This window comes from Gopherus evgoodei, chromosome 4 (genome assembly GCF_007399415.2).
Source record: "Gopherus evgoodei ecotype Sinaloan lineage chromosome 4, rGopEvg1_v1.p, whole genome shotgun sequence".
Taxonomy (NCBI): Eukaryota; Metazoa; Chordata; order Testudines; family Testudinidae; genus Gopherus; species Gopherus evgoodei.
Window position 1 is genome coordinate 55,532,614 of NC_044325.1, and position 25,789 is coordinate 55,558,402.

The 25,789-nt window shown below is 38.4% G+C and overlaps 1 protein-coding gene across 3 annotated transcripts in view; it reads left to right on the top strand.

Moving 5' to 3' along the window:
- NOVA1 (NOVA alternative splicing regulator 1) overlaps positions 1-25,789 on the top strand; it is a 244,949-nt gene that overhangs the window by 195,219 nt on the left and 23,941 nt on the right. For 2 of the 3 annotated variants that reach the window (XM_030559359.1, XM_030559361.1), the window contains exons 3-4: positions 2,640-2,806; positions 11,731-11,802. In XM_030559359.1, coding sequence (XP_030415219.1) covers positions 2,640-2,806; positions 11,731-11,802 — 239 coding nt within the window. The remainder of the gene's footprint in view (positions 1-2,639; positions 2,807-11,730; positions 11,803-25,789) is intronic. The other variant, XM_030559360.1, reaches the window with a different exon arrangement.

The following is a 25,789-nucleotide window of genomic DNA, read 5'->3' on the forward strand; positions in this document are numbered from 1 at the left end:
ATTCCTAGGTGGTGAGTCATCCACCACACTGACTGCTTTTCCAGCAGCTATATGTTTCCCTTCATCCCACCAGCCAGAAAGCCTTGGCCTGTTCTCCTGGCCATCTAGAACCCCACCACACCCCCATCCCCCTCACCCCACTTAAAGTGCAGGATGGTGACTATGAGCTCTCCTCGTTATGTTGTACTTGCATATTTTGCGTCCTTGCCAAGTTCCTTTCCCCGATTTCATCTTGCAATGCCGGCTGGTACATGAAGCAGGTAAGTACATTGTCTTCCTTACCCCTCCCCCTCCCCCCGCCCCCAGCAACGCACATTGCTTGTTTGCTTTGCAAACTCTGAGTGTTTCAGACACTGTGTCAGTCACTGTGATGCACCATTTTAGTCCACGTTATTTTTGTTCTCTGTAATCTGAAAGTAAAATGTATCCTGACATTGTGAGCAGGGATCTGTATTTGGGATTCCTCTAAGCCAGGGGTAGCCAACCTATGGCACGGGTGCCGAAGGCGGCACGCGAGCTGATTTTCAGTGGCACTCACACTGCCTGGGTCCTGGCCACCATCTGGGAGGCTCTGCTTTTTAATTTAATTTTAAATGAAGCTTCTTAAACATTTTAAAAACCTTATTTCCTTTACATACAACAATAGTTTAGTTATATATTATAGACTTATAGAAAGAGGCCTTCTAAAAATGTTAAAATGTATGACTGGCACATGAAACCTTAAATTAGAGTGAAGAAATGAAGACTTGGCACAGCACTTCTGAAAGGTTGCCAACCCCTGTTCTAAGCTGTAGTGTCCTCTTGTTTTCAGTTCCACCACAGCTAACAATGTAATGCAATTTTCCTCTTAATGGGACTTTTCTAACTTTCTAGTCCTGTTCTGACTTAAAGCTGGTCAGGCAGGTCATCCACATGGAATTTGAAGTCAACAGAGATGAATATGAATGATTGTGATGCAAGGAAGAGAGAGAGCCAGGAACTGAATATGAGGATGAGAGCCACATAGCAGGAGGTTGGAAAGAAGACATGGACAAAGTGCTGTTCATGGGAGGAGAAAGAATAAGGAGGGAGTGACAGGTGGGGTTAGAAGTGACAGAAGCTATAGCACAGAAGCCCGATGCCTCTTTCGCAGTCTCTGGAAGGCAACTCAGGCCTAGTCTACACGGAGGGGAGGCGGAGGGGGATCAGTCTAAGATATGCAACTTCAGCTATGAGAATAGCATAGCTGAAGTCGACGTATCTTAGATAGAATTAAAATTACTTAGTTCGTGTCCTCACGGTGCTGTATCGACGGCCACGTCTCCCCCGTCAACTTTGCTTCCACCTCTTTCTGAGCTGGAGTTCAGCAGTCAACGGGAGAGCAATCAGGGATCTATTTATCGGGTCTACACTACACGCGATAAATCGATCCCCAATAGATAGATCGCTACCCGCTGATCCGGCGGTTAGTGTAGACGTAACCTCAGGGTGAGTAATGGATCTAAGGGCTGTTTTGCTTAAGGCAAAAAGAACACAAATGATTTATGTACAGAATCGGCTATGTGATTTATTAAAATTTAAAAAAGAAACGGTTAATCTGATGTACAGAATAAATATTTATACTGTCAGGTGGACACTGGACTTTCTGAGTATATGCTTCCTGGCATTCACAGCACTGTCTGATTTGATGAACAAGAGCACAAGTGTCATTCTGGAGTCCAGATTTCGAATATAGCAAGTTCAACATCAGCCATCTAAGCCAGAAGAACTCAAACTTGTGGTCTGTAGTGAGCTGGATAATTATATGATGCTGGCTTTTATTGTTTCCAGCTGCTAAAACACGTTAGAAGACAGCTGAAATTACATTAACTATTTTCCTTATGTTGTTTTTGTGTATGTAGTAAGAAATTGTTGTAGTTGTTACAGAGATATTGTATGACATGGGTGGGATGGAAAGTGGACTGGATAGTGAAGAATGAAAGAGAAATTGGTCTTGAAAATAATCTCCATGTTGAGTTGCAGTCCACACTCTGAAAAGGTTTAAAACTGCTGGGCTAAACGAATATATTTTCTATCCAGGTTACTGATCATAGAAATATTTTAAATGTTGATCTTTAGTTTTGCACGTGGTTATATTAATGCTTGTAATAGTTACATTTTAATAGCATATTTTAGCATAACACAACACCAGGCCTGCATGGCAAATGCTGTGAATCCAGTTCAGTTGTCTCATTCTTGCTCTTCTTTTCCATCTAAACTGAGACATTGTTTCTTTAATTTTTACTTACAATACTGTATGCACAGTTGGTTTTTTTTCAATTTACAAGTAACTATAGTTCTGTCTAAGCCGTATTTGGGCAAGGACCTAGCCAGTATTGGCTAGCGTGTTACATAGATATAAGAGTAATATAAATAGAAGCTATCCAAAATAATTTTCAGATCATCTTGGCCAATAATTACAATGTTACCATTTGAAATTATCTTTCCATATGTACACTTACTGAGGCAGGCAGGTAAGGGAATTTTTAAATGTTACCTCATAATAATTAGTTCTCAGTATTCAGTAATAATTCAAAATAGGGTTTTTTTGAGGTGTTGATGAGTCAGTGAGCAAGTGCCTAAGCTAAGAATTTATCTAAATAAGGGTCTTCTCTGTACAGGTACTACAGAGCGAGTGTGTTTGATCCAGGGAACAGTTGAAGCGCTGAATGCAGTTCATGGCTTCATTGCTGAAAAGATTCGTGAAATGCCTCAAAATGTGGCCAAGACAGAACCAGTCAGCATTCTGCAGCCCCAGACCACTGTTAATCCAGACCGCATCAAACAAGTGAGTTTTTGGTTGGGAAAACAGAGGCACATCAGCTGCTTAGAGTTAACTTCTTTTATAAAAAGCCTTAAATGTTTAATATGTAAAGGATTTGCATTAAATGTATTTTAGGGGAATGTCAGTGGTTTTATTTTTCTCTATGAATTTTCTGATCTCCCTTTGCTTATAGTTCTGTTCTATATTCAGTTTTTCCTCATCAATATTTATACATAATATCTTATAAATTCAAACACCATTATATGATATGTATCCTTCATATGCTTCTTTTCTTTATTGTTTCAGGGAACACATTTTTCTGTTTTATTTGAGATTTAAAATATGGGCCTCTCTGTAAATCATTAAGATTTATTACAGTTCAGGAAAAATGGACCCAACAAATTTCCTCACTCTTGTGTTTCAAAACAAATTATTTTTAATTTATAGTTTGAGTCATATTATGTACATTTAAAAGACCTATATCATGAAGCTGATACTTGCAAATGTAAAGATCTTTTGTTGTGAGTATTTTCAGCTATTTTAATCTATGCAATTTTTATCATTCTTGCATAAAGCTTGTATTGGCTTATCTTCAAGTATTAGTACGTTTTGTGTAACTGTAAGGCAGTCACATACAAGGTATAAAGATCCAACAGCCTTCTTTTATTGAGTCACATTTTCCAAGAATATTTGAAACTGAGAAAAACATATCCACTAAGAAGGCTCAAACACAATGACTTAAGTAACTTTAAATTTATAATTTGTTTGGTGTGTTTCTTCTGGAGGAGGAGAGAGAAAATTAAATGAATGGGCATTCAGAGAGAAGTTTCTTCTGTCTATCTAAACATCATGATCATATTGATCATATTGCTGCCCTAAATATCCCAGAAAACCGCCACTCCCCACTACAGTGGAACCTGCTTATACAGGGCAGGGATGAAGAAAAGTCTGTAGACTTAATGCTTTGGATTAGAGTTGAGAGTTAGAAAAACACTTGAATAAAAAAACCACACACCCAATATTGTTTTCTGAATGTAGCCTGTCTCCGCACTCTCAAGCCTCACTGTTTGCTCAAGTTTTCAAACAAATTGCAGGAGGTGTGCTGGGTTAAGAGTGGAGTTCCCTTGAGTAGTTGGACTCTAAGCTGTTTAGAGTTTTGTAGATCGTATTGAAAATCTTGAATTTCACCTGAAAATTGACTGACATCTTTTGTAGAGTCTGAAGATTGGTGTGATATGTTCTTGCCAGTCCACCTTGTTCAGAAGATGTACGGTTGCTTTCTGCACTTGCTGAACCTTCCAAGCAGCTTTCACAGTTATTTCCATGTAGAAAGTGTTGCTGTAGCTTATCCAGGAGGCAATACAATTACTGATGGCAGTTGTAGATTCTGAATAAAGGAGGGAAGAATGAAGTCTTTTGGCCAGCCAAAGATGAAAAAAGGTATTTCAAGTTTCTCTTGTTATCGGGAAATCCAGGCCAAGTTGTTAAAAATATAGGACCCTAAAATTAATTCAGTATTTACAATGGCAGCTACTGAATATTCAACCCATTTGAAAAAGGGATCTTGTTTAGCGGCCTAATTTTGGGTGCTAAACTTTAGGCTCCTATTTTTGAAAACCTTTGCCCCAGAGTCTTTACCAGCATGTTTAAAACTGAATGCCTGAACTCAGGCTCTTAAATACATATTTATGTCCCTAAATAAAACTTAAGTCAATGGGAGATACTAGGGTTCTTCATCTTTTGAAAAGAAGGCTACTTTTGTTTTGGTGCCTAAATATGGATTTAGGAGCCTGACTTTATGCACCCAGGTTTGAAAATGTCAACCTAAGTCCAGGAAGAGCCATTTTGATAATATCTGGGCAGAGTCCTTCAAATCATAGAGTAATTGTAGACATTGCATATTTCTTAAAAAGATTCTCCCCATCAATCAGCATCACTTCCTTCATTATCCATATAGATCTTCAGCCAACTGGCTGTCACCCAGGTCCCCATATCTGCAGACCATGAGACTGTAAGGAAATAGTTCCATCTTGGTCAAATGAGAAATATAAACATAGAGCTAAATGTTTTCAGAGAACGATAGGGCTAGAGGGGACCTCAAGCAGAGGCACTGACTTCCCCAGTTCCCGGGGGTGCTCGATCCCAGCTCCGTCCCAGGCCCTGCCCCCACTCCACCCCTTCCCCTAAGCCCTCACCTGCCCAGCCTCTTCCTGTCCCTGCCCCACCTCTTCCCACCCATGCCCTGTTCTGGCTCTTCCCCCCACCTCTTCTTGCCCCCAGTTCTCCCCCTCTACCCCAGCACCTCCTGCAAACTGCTCAACAGCTGATCATGGCAAGTGGGAGCACGGGGAGGAAGAGGGAGGAGATGCCTCACAGGGCTGCTGATGGGTGCCGAGCACCCACAGAGTTGGCACCTATGACCACAAGGGGCATGTAGTCATGCCAAGATACAGGATTTGTTCTATCTAAACCATCCAAGACAATCTATATGCAGCATTGATGATTGCAGGCAACCCCATCTCAAGATCTGTCTATAGCTTCTCATAATCTCTGAACAGGAAGGGTGACAGGATTGGCCTTGTGTGACTTCACAGCTGAAATGCCTTAAGGAGGAAGAGGAGTCAACGATCTACCATCCTCTTGGATCTGTCTGTATGAATAGACTGACTTTAAAGCTGTGCTTCCAACCCTTGCCAGATCTAGCAGTATTTGAAAGCACATCTGATCTTTGTTCATTGCTCTGAGAAGATCATTGACTGTTGAGGCTAATAGCATTTCTATGCCATATCTAGATTTGAAACCTGACTTGCTGACAGTCTCAAAATTAGAAGATGCCAGATGCAACCGGTGTTGGTCCCCACTACACACTCAATGATTTTCCTTTTAAAAGATTTACTTTTGTTGTTATTACAAGATTAGGTACCTGGCGAAAGCTGTCGAGAACATTAGTGTCAAGAAATGGTTACTTAAGCAGACACATCATAAAATCTCATCCCATGTTTTTATATGCCTCTTATTTGAGTGTCCTCCTGCTCACTTAGGCCTAAGCTGGTATAACTTGTCACTCACGAGTGTGAAAAAAACACCCTTCTGAATGACATGAATTACACTGACATGAGCACTCGTGTGCACATGCTGTGGTGACAGAAGAGCTGCTTCTTCTGACATAGCTTCTGCTGCTCGTGGAGGTGGTTTTATTATGCCAACGGGAGAGCTCTCTCCCATCGTCTTAAAGCATCTTCACCAGACACTGCAGCAGCGCAGCTGTATTGGTACAACTGAGCCACTGCAGCGTGGCACATATAGACATGGCCTTACTCTGTTTTATTGGTATATAAAGGGGGGACATGGGTGAGGAAGGGGGGCTAGATCTTACAATTTTCCTCCATTATTATAACAGGTTGTGGGGCAGGCGCAGGAGGGGAATGCTAACTCCTGCCTTTTTCCTTTATCCTCTTTTCCCTCTTCCCCCAAGCCCTGTACTGCAAAGTTATGCTCCCAGCCCCTTTTCATTCCCAAAGGGCTCATGAGATGCTCTTTTTCAGATAACATACCAGAGCAGGACTTTCTCTTGTTTTGTGAACAGGCTCTCATGGGGGACCATAAACCCTTCCAAGAGCTACTAATCCTCATTTTGGCCATGTAAAGTGAAAGTCAAGGATAAGACAGCATTTTAAAACCTTTCATAAATGTCTGTCTGCATATAATAACTTTGGTCCTCTTTCTCCCTTACCTTGCACCCAGCATAGTTATTTACATTAGTGCAGATTGAGTGCAAAGTGGGTGGTAAAACACTACCACAAGTGCTTTACACCCACTTTGCTTAGGTGCAAGGTACAATGCAGTGGGAAGTCAGATCTTCAAACTGTAATATCAACAAAATAACTTCTCTATGCTCTGGACTGTGATTAACTAGCTAATATTAATTATTGCTTAATCAAAACAAGCTTTTAAAAATCTATAGTTATGTATTTACATAACAGACCCTATTTTTTAAAGATACTTCATGATTATTATGTTGCCTCACTAGAGTCACCTGTTAAGAGTTTGTAATAGATTTAAAAAATAATAAACGGCAAAGTGAGCAGTTGCAGGGGATACCGCTTCTGGCACTGTAGAAAACGTACTAAGCCAGTCCTTCAGGTCCTCCAGCACAGTAATGTGGTGGAATCTTGCACTGCAGATTTGTCCCTGGCCTGGCTTTAGTTGCTCAAGCTATTCTGCCCTTAATTTTCATCAGCAATGGAATTCAAAGTGATAGTAAAGAAGTGTAAAAACAGACCTGTTGACTTAAGCAATTTAAAATTAAACCATAGGAAGTATGTTCACATTATTTTAATGATGCTTAAAAGTGTGGACTTTAAAAAAAGGCTGAAACTCATTCTGTCTTTAAGCTTGTGTTATGCAGGATCACTATTTTTTGGCAAGCCCTGCCATAGCCAACTACAAAGTGGTAAACTGCATGGAATTTCAACTTTAAATTTGAATGTCCTGTTTCTTTGTGGTGTTGTCATGGCTTTACCATTGTTTTAACTGTGGTATTTTATTTTATTTTCTGCCTTCCCCCCCTTCATCCTTCATTACAAACAAAACAAAACAACCATCTAGTATGGTACTAAGAGTTAAAGTACTGAACAGTTATCTCACTCAGTAGAATACTCGTGATCTGGCAGGTAAATATTTAATCTTATTTTTTAAATAATATTTAGGATGAGAGTGTGGCAGTTAGGCACAGCTCAGCATTAGGTGCACTGTGGAGACTGCCTACCTCAGGAAAAAGTCTCAGAAGGCCTCCCTGAACACCCACTGCTTCTGTAGCCAGCCAACTCCTTGCTCAAGGGTGTGAAGTATAGGTGTGTTACCGCTCTGTCTTCCTCCTACCTACTTGAGGATGTTATGCACCTGGAGAGACAGGGCGAGAGAGAGAGAAATCTCAAAACAAAGTGCAATTCTGTGTGAGCCAGCTAAGGATGAAAACGCTCCCTAAATGCTCCACACTCTTGTGTGTCAGGCAGAAGAATCTGGCTGTTGGTCAGTAAACCTTTTTTACTTTTGGAATCACTCTGTTCTAGGAGCACAAAAATATCTATTACCTGTAAACATAAACTATAAGAAAGGTCATAAAATTTGGGAACAAAGACAAAAACTCACTCTGGCTTGGACATTGTTGTTGAAGTTTTAGCTTGCTTCAAAATTTTATAAGCTCTTAAAAATGGTGTAGTGTAGAAATTCTGACTGGTCTCTTACTTAAGCCTTGCTAGAGGGCAGCCTTTAATTACTGGAGAGCTTCAGTAATAGTATGAATGTTTCAGTCTTGAAAATTGAGACTCCTTAATGTAAAATCATCTTATAATTTCTAATCACTTTATAATTCTCATTTCCAGAAGCCTAATAACTTCTAAATTCAAGTGCTTGCCTAATGCAAAATCCTCACTAAGTTTTTAAAATTATTCTACACTATATAGTAATTCAAAATTGAATTATTTCCAACTTTCATTAATAAGCAATTCTGTCTAAACGTCTGTTTCACAGATTTCTTGTAAAGCACTTCAAGACATATCGATGAAACATAGTTTCCAATAATATGAAAGGAAATGATTTGTAAAGTAACCCAAAAAACAAAACCCATCAACTTGCCTCTTTCTTTCTGAAAATTCTTATTCACAGTTGTGTTCATTAGGAAATAAATAGATGGTTCACATAAATACATATAATGTTTGTTATTTAAAGAGAATCATATTGTTTTATTTTGATGGTGATGAAAGAGGTTTTGTTTGTATGTCTAAAAAAATACTATCTGATTATATATTATGCACATCTGTGAAATCTTTATTAAACTGTGTTATCCAGTTTGTAAGTGACCTTTTCTCCATGTTGCACTTGAAGGATATGTGACCTGAAAAAACAACTGGAGTTAAAGAGGGTTGAGCATGGGGAAGATGGCTACAAAATATGCACAATGTACAAATTTAGAATCTAGTCCCTCTCCCATGGATCTTAATGGTACAGAATCAGGCTCATTTTTTAATTAAACATATTTGACAAAGATGGAGGCTGCACGACTTAAGAAATCATGTTTCTGTGAGGACATGCATTAGTTTCTTGCATTATTTGCTGTACTATTCAATGAAAAAGAAAATAGTGGTTATGACAGCAACCACAGAAACAACCCCTGCCTCAGACACAAAACACTTTGATTTGAAAAGCAATTTGCTATACATAATTTTGAATATTTTGTCACTGGTGTGTGTGTGTTTATGGAAAAATGTTTATGCTCATTTTGATGCTTGTTTATTAACAATTGTTTTGTATTCAACTGTTCTTACCCCTTTTCATTGTATTGTAAAGAAGTTTTTGAGAAAATAAAATAGTGGACTGAGTGCTTCTATTATGGGGAATGTTCTGGTAGGTTCAGTAGACAGAATACATAAAATGTTAGCATTCCTTTTTTTCCACTGCCATATTTTTCTGCTTTCAGGAAGGTGAATGTTGTTATTAAATAAGAACTGTGTATATTCCAGCTGTTTTGTGTAACCTGTACTACTGGTAAACAGTATTTCCCGGTATTAAATTGTTCCTATTTCCACATAAATGCAATAGTTATACTTGCTGAATTTTCTCCATGTATGTTAGACAGCTGTTTTCAAATCTCTTTTTTTCTTCTGATTAATTAGTGTTAGAAAATAAAAAAAAACAAAACACCACACACAAATTAATGTCAGTGACACAAACCGTCAGATGCCAGAAATATCACAATTGATGCCGGTAGTCAAAAAGTCTAATCCTCATCTTGAATTCTGAAATGTCTGTAAAATGTTTTTTGTTCTTTAAATACGTTTTAGGCTGAGAACTTTAATATTCAGTTTAGTACAGGACACTTTTGGCAGGATGAGTTACAGCTTCTTTACTCCCCACCCCCATCCTGTTTCACAGCAGTAATGTAGATTTTTAACTAGACCAATGAAAATGAGCACATTATGATCTACAACTTGGATGAAATTTTGCCCTGAGTTACACTTGCGCAATCTCATTAAACCAGAAGGGTTACATTGGTGTAATTGACCACAGTTAGCTCTGGTAAAATCCACAATTCCTTTTAAAAATAATTCTATCCCAAACAAAGATATAGGACAAACAAAGCCATATACTATAGAGAAAGATGTGGGAGAATACTTAATAATTGATCTGTTTTTCTTTACAATATTTCCTGGTTTCTCCAGGTTTACTTAATTTAGCAGAGCCCTATTATTTTTGAGGGAGCACGTGGCAGAATGTGCTATGTTAGAAGCCTTTTGATAAAGCCCTAGCTGATGCTTAGGATAAATTTTTTGTTTATAGTGAGTTGAAGGTATGAAATAGAAGCCTGTTTATTTATTAAAATTTCTATTGCTTTTCTTATGGCTTTATTTACAAATATATTCTGAACATGTAAAATAAAGAGCTCCACACTGCTCTGCATATAGGCCCAAATATTTAACACCGTATGCACAAAATGCCTGATGCATATCTATCTGCAAGCAGTATTCTACCATTGCATATAACTTTCTGTATACATACAATCTCAACTTGCTCACATGCATTATGAGGTTTTGTTAGTGCTAAAGTATGTACACACTTTTAAAAATGTGGGTTATACTTTTTAGGACTATAAATTAATGCAAATACCAAAAATTATGGAAGTTTACAAATTTTGCTTTATTTCTAAGTAGTTCTGGTTATTAATTGTATGAGAATATTAGGCACTAAGGTTGTCAGTTTTGGTTGGACATGTTCCTGGAGATTTCATCACATGACATAATCTTTAATTAAAAGTTAATCTTTAATTGCTGGAGACTCCTGGACAATCCTGGAGGGTTGGCAACACTATTCTACAGTGTTTAAGTCCTTATTTCTCACAGTAATATTGGTGTACTTTCATATTTTCTAAGATATTTGAACATTGTGAAGATGTTCCAGGAAGTCTGATTTGAATGAGTATTGTATATTATGTCTTGAAAACTGAAATCTGACATTCTCACTACATTTATATAAATAAGTTACTGTAGTAGGAGCTGATATGTTTGAGAGTTATGTATCTAAACATGTACATTTTAAATAGAGCAGTGTTTTTTGATAACATATGTTCAAGTATTAATGTTAAGTAAATGTATATTTAGGAAAAAACATATCAATAAATATGACTTCTAATTCTTTTTTGTGTTAATTTTGAACACAGGCTGATGCTGCATTATTAACCTTTGCCCTTATTAAGTTAATGATCTTTGAACAGTAATAATAAATATATCATAGTAAATTGTTGCAATGCCGTTAGTTGCATGTTCATCCATCATAAGATTGATGTTTACATTTTTCACACGTGGCTCTTGATTGAAAAAACTCAGTGAATATTTTAGCAGTTTCTTTTATTGTTAAAAAACCTTCAGTAGCTGCGATTTTAATTGTTTTAAGATATGGATCAAATAATTTATGAAATTCAGTTTGTTGGATGTAGTCAGCATACACAGTAGGTGAATAATTTTATGCCAAGGTAAACTTCACTACTTCTTCCCAGCACTAGCTTTGTTTGCTGTTAGAAAGTTTTAATGTACTCATTGAACTTGCTGGAATTTTTATTTACTTTATCCTTTTTATGTACCCCAAGAAGAGGAGCGAGAAAAGAAAATATTCATGTGGTCAGCATATCTTTTAGTATTTATGTGAGTTCACCATCTTGATTTCAAGTCATGAATTTGTTTTTACACACATATGCATGCATATTTACATGCATTACTTATTTATTCAATTGACCTTAAATTCCATTAAGTTCCAATGAGTAGGAGAAAGATTTTAGTCTTATGCTTTATTTTAATTTTATTTTTCTGGTTACATTACTTTTATTTGTTTATTTTTTAACTGTTCAGTCTAAGGCTTGTAAAGGTTGATTTGCTCCTGAACTGCTTTGTTCCCAGACATTGCCATCTTCCCCAACTACCACCAAGTCCTCTCCATCTGATCCCATGACCACCTCCAGAGCCAATCAGGTACAGTATCATCCTATCATCTACACCATACTTTTCACGGGTGACAGCTTGCAAACTGGAGAAAAAGATATGGTGGGTTAAGGATTTATTCGTTCATTCACATATATACACCCATAATCATAGATATCTAACACTGTTGCATAAAGAACACTTTTCAGAACTTGGAAAATTAAATGGAAAAATCATTCTTCTCTAAATATACTTTTAATTTTTAAATCTCTGATAGTAAAATAGACTCTAAAATAGTAATTTTATTATTTTTTAATCTTACTATTTTAACGTGTATTTGCAGGGTGTGTATTTGTGTATCATGAGTACAGTAATTGTCTCTGTGTGTGTATGTTTGTGTATGTATATACACACACACATATGTAGTCTCTGGATCCCTTGTAAAATAGAATGGAATTATCCCTGAAACCATATTGAAATAAATGAATGTGATATTAGGAATGGTATATATTTAATTTTGGTTTTTTATTGTGACTTGTATGTAATGTAGAGGTATTAGTATTTAAACAGATTATGTAGTAAAATAAATTAATTTGGAGGTAAAATTTAATGATGAAAAATAAAGTAAAATTGTCTATTTTAAAACATTTTTAATTACACATTCATTTGAGGTTTGATTACTCTAATTTGGCTCTTATTTTTTAAAATGCAGATATTGTAATATTATTTTGTTATCAGACTGGTTTATTTTTTTTTGAACTGGGTAATATGTGCAGTTCATTGTCACATAATCATCATATCGTTTATATTGTTGCTTTACTCCTTTATGTAAAGTTCCAAGTTACTTACTGACCTTCATACTATCCAGATTCAGGCATAACTGTTATTCAGTGGCTGATTTTAAGATATACAGTACCTGTGAACTGTTGAGGCAAAAAAATACCCTGTACGTATTTTAATATTTACATTCAATGTGTTAATTTTAACACATACTTAGTTTATTTATGTCAGCTTCTCTTGAGATCTCATGCAAATTTTATTCAAATCTTAAGGTTTTTTTTTGACAGCAAGCTGTTTTTTCCCCACGGATGCCTCTGAATGATTAGTGCTAGAATAACTTGTGATAACTACATTAGAACTTGTGTGCTGTGTAAATAACCAGGTTCAGCATATAGCAGTGCATTAAAATTATATATATAATATTTTGATCATTATAAGAGAATCTATTGAAAGTGACATCTGGCACAAAAACATGATGAAATTTATTTTCAGGGAGAAATTTTGTAGATAGAAGGAAGGAAGCTTTGGTCAGAGAACTATATGTGGTACTATCCCACGGGTTGATTTGAATCTCTTCTATATAGCCTCCTGCCACTCCAGCAGTGATTATTTGACTTCCTCATCGGTTAAAAAACAAAGAGCTAGTAAGACTTCTTTATGAACACCGTGTTCAGCATTTCTTCTTTCTGTATCTGAATGTTAGACTTACATATACTTTAAAATATTGAGCAAACAACTAATTATTATGCTATTTTAATTGTCTCATTGCCTTTTTTTCTTTCTTTCTATCTATCTATCTATCTATCTATCTATCTATCTATCTATCTATCTATCTATCTATCTATCTATCTATCTATCTATCTATCTAAGAGGCTACCTGATGATTGTTGTAAGGCTAAGCATTCATTGTTTGCAGGGCAAAAAAAGAGTGTTTATTTAACGGGAAACATGTTTTTGTGCATGTTGATTGAATAGCATCAGAGATGTACCTGCTTTGGATCTGTTTCTTGAAGTTGGAACTATCCAAGATTTAGCTTAGCGTATCAGTATACCAAAAATAAATTTGTGTTTACCTATTAAAAATGTTTTGCTGATCTTCTAGAAAAGTTGATCTGTGTGGAAGATTTTTCTAATAAAATCAAGTGCTGTATTGAATATTCAAACCAGAGGACAAATATCTATGTTTCTGTGTCCTGTCCACACTTCACATTACATTGTTAAATATATTTTATTCATAACCTGTTTTGCTATTTAGTTCTTATACAAATAATCAGAATCTCTTTTGGACAGTATTTAAAAAGGTGTATATGGAGAAAGATATGAGAACCAAAACTGATGCCTTGAGCTGTATTTATCATTAATTTTGAACATTCTTATTAGTTTATTTTGTCCCCCGCAGTATTTCTTAGTGCTGTCTCTCCATTTCAGCAGGAAGCGTGTGGCACATGATAAGGCAATTAAGTCAAGGCTTTGCTGTTCATTCTGGTGATAAGTGACGTAGCTGGCAATTGTTTCTAGACTGTAGCAGTGATTAACATTCAGCACCAGTATATCGACAAGTATCTGCACTGCGGCTGTCACATGAAAACAGATTCCAGCATGGTAATCTCAAACCTGTCAATAGTTGTGTAAGTAACCACCACAGGAGGACTAAAGAACAAAACAAATGTTTGTCTTGATAGTCTCCTGTATTTGTGACGATTCTTAACTTCAAGTAACTGTACAGATATGTATATTCTCACAAAACATTATCTAAAGATAACATTAAGCAGCTGTTTTAACTGGACAAAAGTCAGGATATTCAGTGACAGGGTTGAAACTGCATATACAATATATGCTGTTGTGCCTGTATTGCAGCTCTTATGAGATTTAAGATCACCCAGTTTTCTTAGAGTTTTTGAAATAACACAATATCAAACATTATACTCAAGATAAACAGAGTGACTTAAGCAGGACCTGAACACGGATTCATTCTGGGGAAAGATGGGCATGGGTTCTGCCTACATCAGGCGAAGGCTGCTTTAAACTGAGGCAGAGGGCTACTTAGGAGTTGTACTGGGGGAGACTACCCAGGGATATGCAGTGGATGAGCTCATCTCTTACATGCTGTTTCCCTGCTCACTGTGGGACCTGCCAGCAAACTCTTGTTTCCTGGCAGAGCTTGCATTATGGGCAGCTTATGCTTGTGCACCCTGTCCTCGTGCACACTTTCAGCCAGGAGAAGCCAAGAACCTGACTTTTACCAGCAGACACTAGGGTGACCAGATGGCAAGACTAGAATATCGGGACACATGGAGAGGGAGGGCAGCCACAGGCTCGCAGCCCCCACTGGAGGCATGGGGGAGGGAGGTGCATAACCCAAGGAATTTGCATGTTGGGAGCACACAGCCCCGGGTAAGGCCCCTGCTGTAGGTTGGGGGCGTATGGCCCCAACAGCAGCCCCTGGCTGCAGTCCTGCTGCAAGCCATGGGTTGGGGGCGCACGGCCCTGGCCCTGGCCCCTGCCACACGCCATGGGTTGGGGGCACACACGGCCCCAGCTCCAGCCACAAGGGTTTTGGGTTTCTTTCAGAGCTGGGGCAAGGGGTTGGGGCATGGGAGGGAGTTCGTGGTGCTGTCTCTGGGAGGGTGTTTGGTTGCAGGAGGGGGTGTGGGCTCAGGCGGCTCCCTAGAAGTGGTGACATCTCCCTCTGGTCCTAGGGAGAGGCATGGCCAGGCGGCTGTGCGCGCTGCCTCTCTTGCAGGCACTGCCACCGCAACTCCCATTGGCTGCAGTTCCTGGCCAATAGGAGCTGCGAAGCAGGTGGTCATGGCGGGGGCAGCACGCAGAGCCCATTTGGCCGTCCCTGCATCTAGGGCCAGGAGGGAAATGTCACCACTTCTGGAGAGATGCGCGGAACCAGGTAGGGAATGTACCAGCCCTGCGCCAACCAGAAGACTGGCAACCTTATAATATCAGGACAAATGGCATCCCGATTGTACATAGGTCGGGAGACGGGACAAAGAGTCAAGTATCGGGACAGTCCCGATTTTATCAGGACATCTAGTCACCCTAGAAAATGACAATAGAACCCTTGCAACAAAACTGGTCTATTTTATTTTTTTTATTTCTTTGAATATTTTGTTTTTTTTTTCAATTTAAATCATTGCCACTTTTTTACACGATAATCTTTCTAAGAGTTGTAATTCTTTTATGTAAACCTATTTATGAATTATCTCTATTTAGCTTACAGTAATAGCTATGTGTCAATCAGCAGTAAGCAGAGATTCTCTAAAATGGTTTTTGCACAATGGAACATGGCAGATCCTTCAGGCCTGTTACCATGTAGTATTAATTGAATTGCCAGGGATAAAGCAGAAACCTGAGAAATATTAGAGATGTTTGTTGCAAGAAGCTATACACCTGCAATTGCTATTGTTAAAATGCATTGCTTATATTATCTTATCAGAGTGCCCATGGGCATTTATCCACATTAAAAACTAATGAACTGCAAAATTTCAGTTGCAAAAATAAAAAGCCAAGGATGTTAAAATTTGTAGTGCTCAAAAAGCATTTGAAACTTGCCTCTTCTGAATGTCTATCATGTTAAAAGGCAACACCCAATTTTCCTATTTTTATTTATATTACTTTTATGCTGAGAATTTAAATTTTGCCCCAGTGTGAACTTCCCTCAGCCATGTTTATGTGGAAATGTTGACAGATACTGAAGGAGAGCAGTAAAATTGCTGTGCTATAATAAATGTTCCTGAAATTGGAGGAATATAGCTTTACTTGTATTTATCAAAAGAAAGAAATCAATTTTACTTCTCTGCAGTATTCTTCAGGTGGGAGATTATTTTCAGGGTGATGAATAATGCCATAAACATCATATTAAAATGGTTGATTTGAGGGCTTTTCCATCCCCAAGACCTGTAAAAAGATACAATTTTAATAGTTGGGTTAACAATTATTAAATAGCAGTAAAGTAACAGAAGTATTTCTCAAACATGTTATATATTTTGATTTGTTTATGGGATTATTTCTAATTTATTTGACATGTTTTACAGATACACATTTATTTTAGTTTAAAAAACATAAATTCTGTATGTGTAGTCTGCTCTGTAGGGGGGCAGTGTATAGGTGTAGCACCCAAGGAACAACAGCACAGAGAAGTAATTGTGCATCAGAACTGTAGGTTCTTTCCTTAGTTCCTCCTTGCTCCACATGCAGAGCAATCTGCTGCTGTCACATACCAGTGGCCAGAGTAGTACCATTAACTCACACTGACCGGAGGAGCTGGTCCATTCTCCACCTCTCTCATCCCTCATGCTCTGGGGAAGTAATGGGCTTGCAACACATGCTTACCCCTAGAGATTCAGACTCAAGGTTCAGGAATACCACACATGGGTTAAGCAGGGATGGTCTTTCCCGTCCTCATGGGCTAACACGGGTGCATAGGCTGGGTCATGGTTTGGCCCTTACTATTAAAAGCTACTTTTATCAATCTAATAAATAGCCTTCCTCCTCTTTGTACCCAGTTATATTTTAAAATAGTGCACTGATTTTATCACTGGTGATTTATAGTTATATAATCAGATTATCTATTTTACTTCTGTTTTGCTAAAAATAGTAGTAGTAAAATAGTAGATTCCTCTGGGTTATGTACAATTATATGAAGTCAGTGGGGTAGCAGGTGGATGCACGGATCTGCCCATTCATTTCTCAGGGCCGTGTGTGTGTGTGTGTGTGTGTGTGTGTGTGTGTACAGTGCCTAGCATGATGGAGCCCTGATTCTGCTTGGGGCATCTGGTCTCTGCAATGAATATATTAAATAATAATAAACCTCAATCCTGATCTCTCAGCCCCAGCCTAATCTACCAAGAAACGTGACCTAAAATGCCTTACATATAAGTTTATTGGGAGTTTGTGAAGTTGAACAAAAGACTGAAGTGATTAATCATATGGTATTGGATGAGAGAAATTGAATTCTGACCTTCAGGAAGTGGGTAACTGGTTGGGTACAGAGTTGTGGGCAAAGAGAGATCACCATCCTTCAGTAATGCTGCAAGAGAGACTGATAAGAACTAATGTGGCATAGGGGATGGCAGAAGACCTCAAGGATAGGAATCAGTTATATTATAGCACCCAAAAAGTCAAACTGGCACTTGTGAGTTGAAATGAGCTTGTATCCAGAAGTAGCTTTGCTCATGTCATGTGTTACCACAAACTACATTTTTTATAGCTGAAAAATGAAAATAAAAGTATATTTGTAAAAATGAAAACAGAATGTTCATAACACTGAGAGCCTAACAGTTACCCTTACATTATAAATACATCATTTGCAATCTGGAAATCCCATCACTTCTGAGGCTAATTTCGTGCTTCTGATTCTGAGACACTGGGGCTGATTTTCTTCTGTGACAGAGCAGGAGGGCACGGGGTGCCAGTTCCAGCTCCCTGATTCTCTGAGCCAGCCCAGTGCTGATGATGCATAACACTGAGTAGGCAGCTCTGAGATCTGTTACTGCAGTAGGGTAATTTAATGGACCTTATGTCAGTGGAGGATTGCTATAGTGGAGAATTTCTTTGTCATGCCCCATACCCATCTCTGTGTGCCCTTATGTGACCCTTATGCCATCAGAATTGTGCAAGAAGAGAACCTGTACCAAGGTACCATTATAAATTAATCCCACTGTCTGTAATTAGCAGGAGATATGAAATAGGATAGTTTCTGCCCATATCATTGTAACCACACTGAGCACATTGTAATACATGGAAAGGAACTCAGTTTTCATCATTTCCGAAGGCATGTTGTTAATTTGTTTATATTATATATATTTGTTTATATATATATTTATTTATATATATAAACATGCACTGTAAAGATAAATTAACTAATCAGCTTGTAGATTAGAATATGTTATATTTGATATATGACCCTGTGTAATCAATATGATGTCTGCAACACCATTGCACCCTTCTGGAACCCACCCTTGTGGGTTACTTGCCACTATCATTTGAGTGATAAGTAGAACAGACAGAGACAGTCTCATTAGTGAGACAGAGTTTTGTGGTAGTTATACCACAGGACTGGCAGTTAGGAAGTCCTGCTACATGGATTCTAATTCTGACTCCACTACTAACTACTTGTTTGGCATTGTGCAAGGCACTTAGCCTCTGTTTCCAAGTTTCCTCATTTGTAAACTGGATGTAAAAGTACCAGTGTATATATCTCATAGGAGATTAGGAGGTCAGGATTAATTATCTGATAGTTAATTTCTGTAAACTGTAAGTGTTGGGCATAATTATTGTTACAAAAGTTTCAGTATCAAAGATATGTCCCAGCCTGGCTTCCATGTAACCCAATTGTACCTAACTGTAGAATGATTTGCAGTAATCCTGCTTTTATTAACTGACTGAAACATATTAAATTGTACAAAGGTAATCCCCAAAGTATTCCCTTAACTCTTACCAGTGAATGAGGCTGTCTCAAACACCCTGAATATATGTCTTCTCTAGGAGAAGGGGAGCGAAATGGGGAGAAATCTTTGATTTAGTCTTCTGTTATCTTTACAATAATGCTACTGAGTTCTGTTTCCAACTCTGACACAGACTTTCTGTGACCGATTAAATCATTTAAGCTCCCTGTTCCTTAGCTCCCCATCTTTAAAAGATAAGTGAATTGTTAACTATCTGTCTCTAAAATATCTTGATCCTCTGACAGAAGGTCGTTAGAAGTGCAAGCTATTATTATTATTATTATTATTATTATTATTATTATTATATTTTATCTGATCAGAACATGTGCCCAGATATCATCCCTGTGGGAAGTACAGAGAGCAATTAGACAGATATTGACCTTTTCTCACCATATCAGTCTAGTAGTGGACAAGTACAGAACAGCTGTGGGAAAGTGTGTTTAGTCCCAGAAGACACTAATAAAATCAAAGAAACCCAGGTCATACTCACAACATGGGTATCTAAACTATCGTATTTCTAATGTGCCTATCACCAGAGGATCAAGTACGGCAGTTAAATAATGAATAAAGCGAAAATCTATTTGTGGATGGATTACTCTAATTAATTTTGTTGTTATTCAGACCATGTGTTACTCAGACAAGGACGAGTATATCTGGAAATATTTGTGAACCCTGGAAGTTTAACAAATTCATACCAGAAATTTATAATTTGCTATTAATCATTCATTATTTTCCTGATGAAAAGTTTGTCATCGAATAAGGAAGCAGAAACAATATCATATAACTAATCACACACTGTGAATTGTGAATAAAGAATAATGCAGAAGTTGTAGTGAATGGTTTGTGAAGCACTCAAGGTCTAAAGAGGATTTGTCCAAATCAGATATCAGAGATATCAGGTCAGGAATTATTCAGAACCCCCTCATCTCACCACCTTCACCCCATGCCCCCCCAAAAGCCTAAATTTATCAAATATTTAGTTTGAAAAATCCTTTTTTGTACCATTTCTAGTATCTGGGCATTTCACAATAGCCTGCCTGAAGGGTGCAGCTATCTGTCTGTCTGTTGGGCCATCCATCTGTGTTCTTATATCATAGCCGTTATTGTGGTATCTGAGCACCTTGCATATCTATTAAAGTGAGCACAAAAAGATACATTCTGTTCCAAAGGGCCTGACGTTCATGTCTGTTCTAATTATTTCTGGCAAAGTGTTCTATAGTTGTGGTGAGCCAATTGTTGAAACTGTTTTGTCTCCTGAACTGGAATTCAACACATACAGTCTCATAGAATGCGGTGGTCCAGCACTTAACATGAGCCAGACCTGAGAGCTTTGGAGATATAGATCAGAAACTTGAATTTGAACAGTTATTCAAGTTCATGTTCTCAGTTCTTTTCCTGTCCCAAATTCAAACACTGTCTTTCATCTGTTGCAAGACACTATCACAAGGAACATTAGACAGATCCTTTCCCTTCCCCTGTGTGTTAAAATATTGCTGTTCTAGTTGAGAGTTATACATTAAAGAGATCTTAAAACCATAATTCTTACCTCCACTTACTCCAAGTAGGCCTGTTTTGTACATACTGTATACTGTATACATACTGTTTTGTACATACTGTATAGTGTTCCGTAAACACGTTTTGGCCTCTGCCCCAGTTTTCAATCTGAAAATGAAATACACCTCTACCCCGATATAACGCCGTCCTAAGGAGTCAAGAAATCTTACTGCGTTATAGGTGAAACAGCGTTATATCGAACTTGCTTTGATCCGCCGGAGTGCACAGCCCCGCCCCCCCCAGAGCACTGCTTTACCACGTTATATCCGAATTTGTGTTATATCAGGTTGCATTATATCGGGGTAGAGGTGTAATTGGTGAGGGTTTAACCTTACAACATAATAGCTAGGTTTAACCTTCCAAATAAGAGGTTTTCTCTTCAGTGTACCTGTATATTGTTCTATGTTACTGTAGAATATGAAAAGTGGATTTCATTTGGTGTTTGCCTAAATTCCATGATCCCTTTGGTTAAAATCTGGATATTCTTCAAAGAAGTATTGCTATATAGGTCTTGCCATCAGTGCCGTCTGGTGGTGGTCCACTTTATTTGGGTAGCTTCCCTCATTAGCAGCCCAATTAGACATGCCATTCCTACCAGGAATTTAAACCTAGTCTTTCACTCCTTCTAGTCTCCTCTTAGGCCATTGAGCTCCCCGTCCCCATCTCTCCCCCTGTCTTTCCTCTCTTAAAATGCTGTTTTTGTGGTCACTCTCTGAGAATGGATTTGGGAAGAAGAAAGCTCTGTCTTTTTGATTTCCAACCTTCGAAAGCCCTCTCTATTCTAAAAGTTTTAACTGAGTTCATAGCTCATTAGTTCTGTGGTTGCTTTAAAAACATGATTTGTATCCCCACATACCATGGTTAATACCAGTACTTGATTAAAAACTGGCAGCTAATGGGTTTGCTCTTGCCAACTGCCTAAGTTGGCATATGACTGTTATCTTGTAAGTGCCTTGTAACTCTGAAGTTTGCTTTGTTGAGGTACCTCTTAGCTGTGCTGGGTCAGCTGATTTAGCCAGTCCTCTTGCTTCCCAGCTCTCCCTGCAGTAGGTTTACATTGCTCCAGGTGCTGATAATAGCAGTCCTGTCATTTAGGTGCTGTATCCTTTACTGAGACACTGTTATGACTAACCAGATTTTCCCAGAATGCACTGACACAACGATGGGTAAGTATCATGATAGGCTCAGACTCACAAACCTGTTTGACATATTGGTTATATCAGTGTTGTAACCTGGGCAAATGAGAGTGCCTAAAATAGTTACAAAAACACGGATGTCTTTGTAGGTTGGGCTAGCCCTTAGTGTTCCGCAGTAATAAGGTAGTTTTATGGATTGTTAATTCGCTTCTGTATAATGTGACCTCTCCGTTTCAATTTAATAAGAAGGCGGAGTTCTCTGTCTGAAGACAGTGCCGATTGTGCACTCTGGACATAAGGTACTCATTAACACCTCTGATATATTATTTATATATATGAATTAAGGAAATTCATTTTTCTGGGCTACTGTTCATTCTGTGGTAGGAGTCCAGAGTAGATGCCAAATCTCTATGGTTACCTTGGTTTACTGGATTGAAATTAGCATTTGGGAGTTCTGTTTGGGTGATGAGCCTCAATGTCTTTGTCTGCAACCAATTCCTGAGCAGAGTTAAAGCTATGTTCTATTAACTGCATTTGTTTTTCATTTGTTTCTTTGTGTAAGTCAAGTGTTTTGTATTATAAATCTTTGTTGGTTTAGAACCTCCACATCTCCCTATAATTTTGTAGTGACTGAGATCAAGTGATGTGCCTTTGCTGACCATACTTGTGTACTCCTATGGATTTGAAACAGCATATTTCCAATGCCATAGAATTTAGTGCATAAAAAATAATTGAAAATAAATATATCCCAGCAGTTGCTACTTGGTGTAATGATTTTTTTACCTTCTAAATTATGTTTCTCCCTCTCTGATGTGCCAGTCAAATGACTCTGAGGTTCATTATGCTATTGATATGTAAGTAGGTAGTGCTTAGTATTTGTCTTTATTTTATTTTTTCACTTTCTTTCTTAGTCATTCCTCTTAACTTGAGTGTTATGGAAACTTCACCTGGGAAATTCCTGAGACACAGGGCATAACATAGTCTCAGTGCTAAGTCTTTAGACACTATTTGCCTGTCACTTACCTGACACACCTGATTAGTCTCATTGTAGCTGGTATGACAACACCCATTTTTTCATGTTCTCCATGTATATATATCTTCCTACTGTATTTTCCACTGGATGCATCTCATGAAGTGGGTTTTAGCCCACAAAAGCTTATGCCCATATGAATTTGTTAGTCTCTAAGGTGCCACAAGTATGCCTCATTCTTTTTGCTGATACAGACTAACACAGCTATCACTTTGAAACGTGACATTAGTAAGTTTCAGATTGGTGTGTCAGACTTAGAGATATCATTTCCAGTTTAAGTTTTCAGTTGTACACGATTTAATTAAATGACTCCTGTTGACTTTAATGAAAGATCTTTGGTCTAACTCCATGCAACTCTGAAACTGTAGGATGTGACCAAGTCAAAGTCAGGGATCTTTAATGTGGGCCAGATCTGGTCCCATTGTGTGCACTGGCACAAGGGGGTGCTTAAGACATCCATCCCCTTACCCCAGTGTACTTCTGCAATATACCACAGTTTCCTGTGCTCAAAGGGAAGCAGGCTCAGTGGAGCTGCTACTTTCCTCACTCTTGCAGGTGGGCAGGGGTTGGGGAGTGGGCAGAGCCATGACTACACCCTCTCAATGTGCCCAGCAACATAGCTGTGCCAGAGCATCGGGGAGCATAGGCTGCAACAGGTATAGTCACATCACAGTCGACCTCTTCTCCAGAACAATAAAGAGACAAAGAGGCAATTGTGACTCACGGAATCACTATCTCCCTCCCAGGGTGCTTCCAGAGGCAATGAACCAACTGACTGCACCTTAGTGTAGGCATTATCCCAAACTGATCATCTGCCCTATGTTGGGATAATGTCTGCACTAAGGTGCAGTGCGTGGGTTCATTGCCTGTGGAAGCAGCTCTGAGGAGGAGAAAGAGGAAGGCAGTTGACTCCCTGCACTGTGGGATGTAAGAGGATGATTTTCTGCCTACACTAGTGATGAGCCCTTTTTCTATAGCACAGTATCGTGGAATCTGAGCCAGCCAGTCAGCCCCTGTTAATATCCCTTATGCTACAGTCCAAAAAAATGTGACCTCACAGCTTATTTAGAAGCTGTAAGCATCATTTTTCCTATTCTTGTGCATGTGGTTATTTTCACTGTTACTTTTTCTGACAGTAAATTAGATTTCCTGTAGGTAATAACAGTCAAGGCCCAGTCAAAGAATTACTGACCAGGAGGAATATTGTAACCTTAGCCACTTAGTAATGATCTTAGAAATGCCCAGAGGCCAAGTGCAATATTGCTGTTAAATCTGCTTGGGTTTATATTCTGTCCTAAATTGAACGTTTTATGCTTTTCCTATTGTGCCAAGATTCCTTCAGCATACCTTCCAGATAATTGGTCACAGCAATGCTCCAGTTGTACTGGGTATTTCTGGAGAGTGAATGCACAGAACAACAGCCAGTCATATTTTCTCTTTTATTAAGGACGTGCTGTTTTTATGGTCAGAAAGGTGACTGTGAAAACTGATATCTTAATGTTTTGAATTTATTTTTCTATCAATTACTTCATATCAAATTAGTCATAATTATAAATTAAAAGAAGCAATTTCTCAGCATACTTTTATTATCTACTTAGATTGTAAATTTTTCAGGACAAGGGCTTTAATTATGTTTTTCAGTGTGTAGCACAGTGGGGCTAGGGGCCTTTAGATGCTACTTCAAGACTAATAATGTAAATGAATCTGCCATTTCTGCCTCCTACATCATCACTACTGTGTAGAGAGGAGAATAAAATCTTTCCTTAAAAAAAGCACAACTGGGAAAACATGTAGCAGGTAACATGCTATTTCAGATGCATATGATACGCAGATCCTTGTGTTGCAGGGTTACAATTCTAACCAAAACCACTCTTGAAAAGATGGTAAATAAAAATTAAATGTAATTCTGTAAGTAACCTGCTCACAAGATAGTCCTGTTCTTAGGTCTGGTTTTATTAACACAGAAATTAACTATAAGAAAACTTAAGTATGTTCAAACTTTCTCCCTACTTTTAGCTGCTCCTATTTCTTCCAGGCTTCCCAGTCAGAAACTCTTTCTAGAATGCCACTCTCACTTCTCTTAGTTCAGTTGGGCTATTGAGCCACTGTTGTGAGTCACCAGTACCAACTTTACATTCCCGAGCAGGATCAACACATGTTAACATAGTGAATTGTTTGTCATTGGTTTTAAGGTTTCAGAATAGCAGCCGTGGTAGTAATGCCTATAATTAAAGTTGCCTAACACTTGTCAGTATGAGACATCATTTTCAGTTATCAGAGGGAGCCGTGTTAGTCTTTATGCACAAAAACAAGGAGTCCAGCTGCACCTTAAAGACTAACAGATTTATTTGGGCAATAAGCTTTCATGGGTAAAAAAACCTCACTTCTTCAGGTGCATGGAGTGAAAGTTACAGATGTAGGCATTATATAATGACACATTAAGAAAAGAGAGTACCTCACAAGCGCAGAACCAGTGTTGACAGGGCCAGTTCGCTCAGGGTGGATGTGGTCCACTCCCAGTAACACATGAGGCGGTGTCAATTCCAGGAGAGGCAAAGCTGCTTTTGTAATGAGCCAGCCACTCCCAGTCCCTATTCAAGCCCAAATTAATGGTGTTAAATTTGCAAATGAATTTTATTTCTGCTCTTTCTCTTTGAAGTCTGTTTCTGAAGTTTTTTTGTTCAAGAATAGTTACTTTTAAATCTGTTATAGAATGTCCAGGGAGGTTGAAGTGTTCACCTACTGGCTTTTGTATGTTACCATTCCTGATGTCCGATTTGTGTCCATTTATTATTTTACATAGGGACTGTCCAGTTTGGCCAATGTACATGGCAGAGGGGCATTGCTGGCACATGATGGCATATATAACTTTAGTAGACGTGCAGGTGAATGAGCCCTTGATGGTGTGGCTGATGTGGTTGGGTCCTCTGATCGTGAGTAGATGGGGACAGAGTAGGCAACGGGCTTTGCTACAGGGATTGGTTCCTGGGTTGGTGTTTCTGTGGTGTAGTGTGGGGTTGCTGGTGAGTATTTGCTTCAGGTTAGGGGGTTGTCTGTAAGTGAGGACTAGCCTGTCTCCC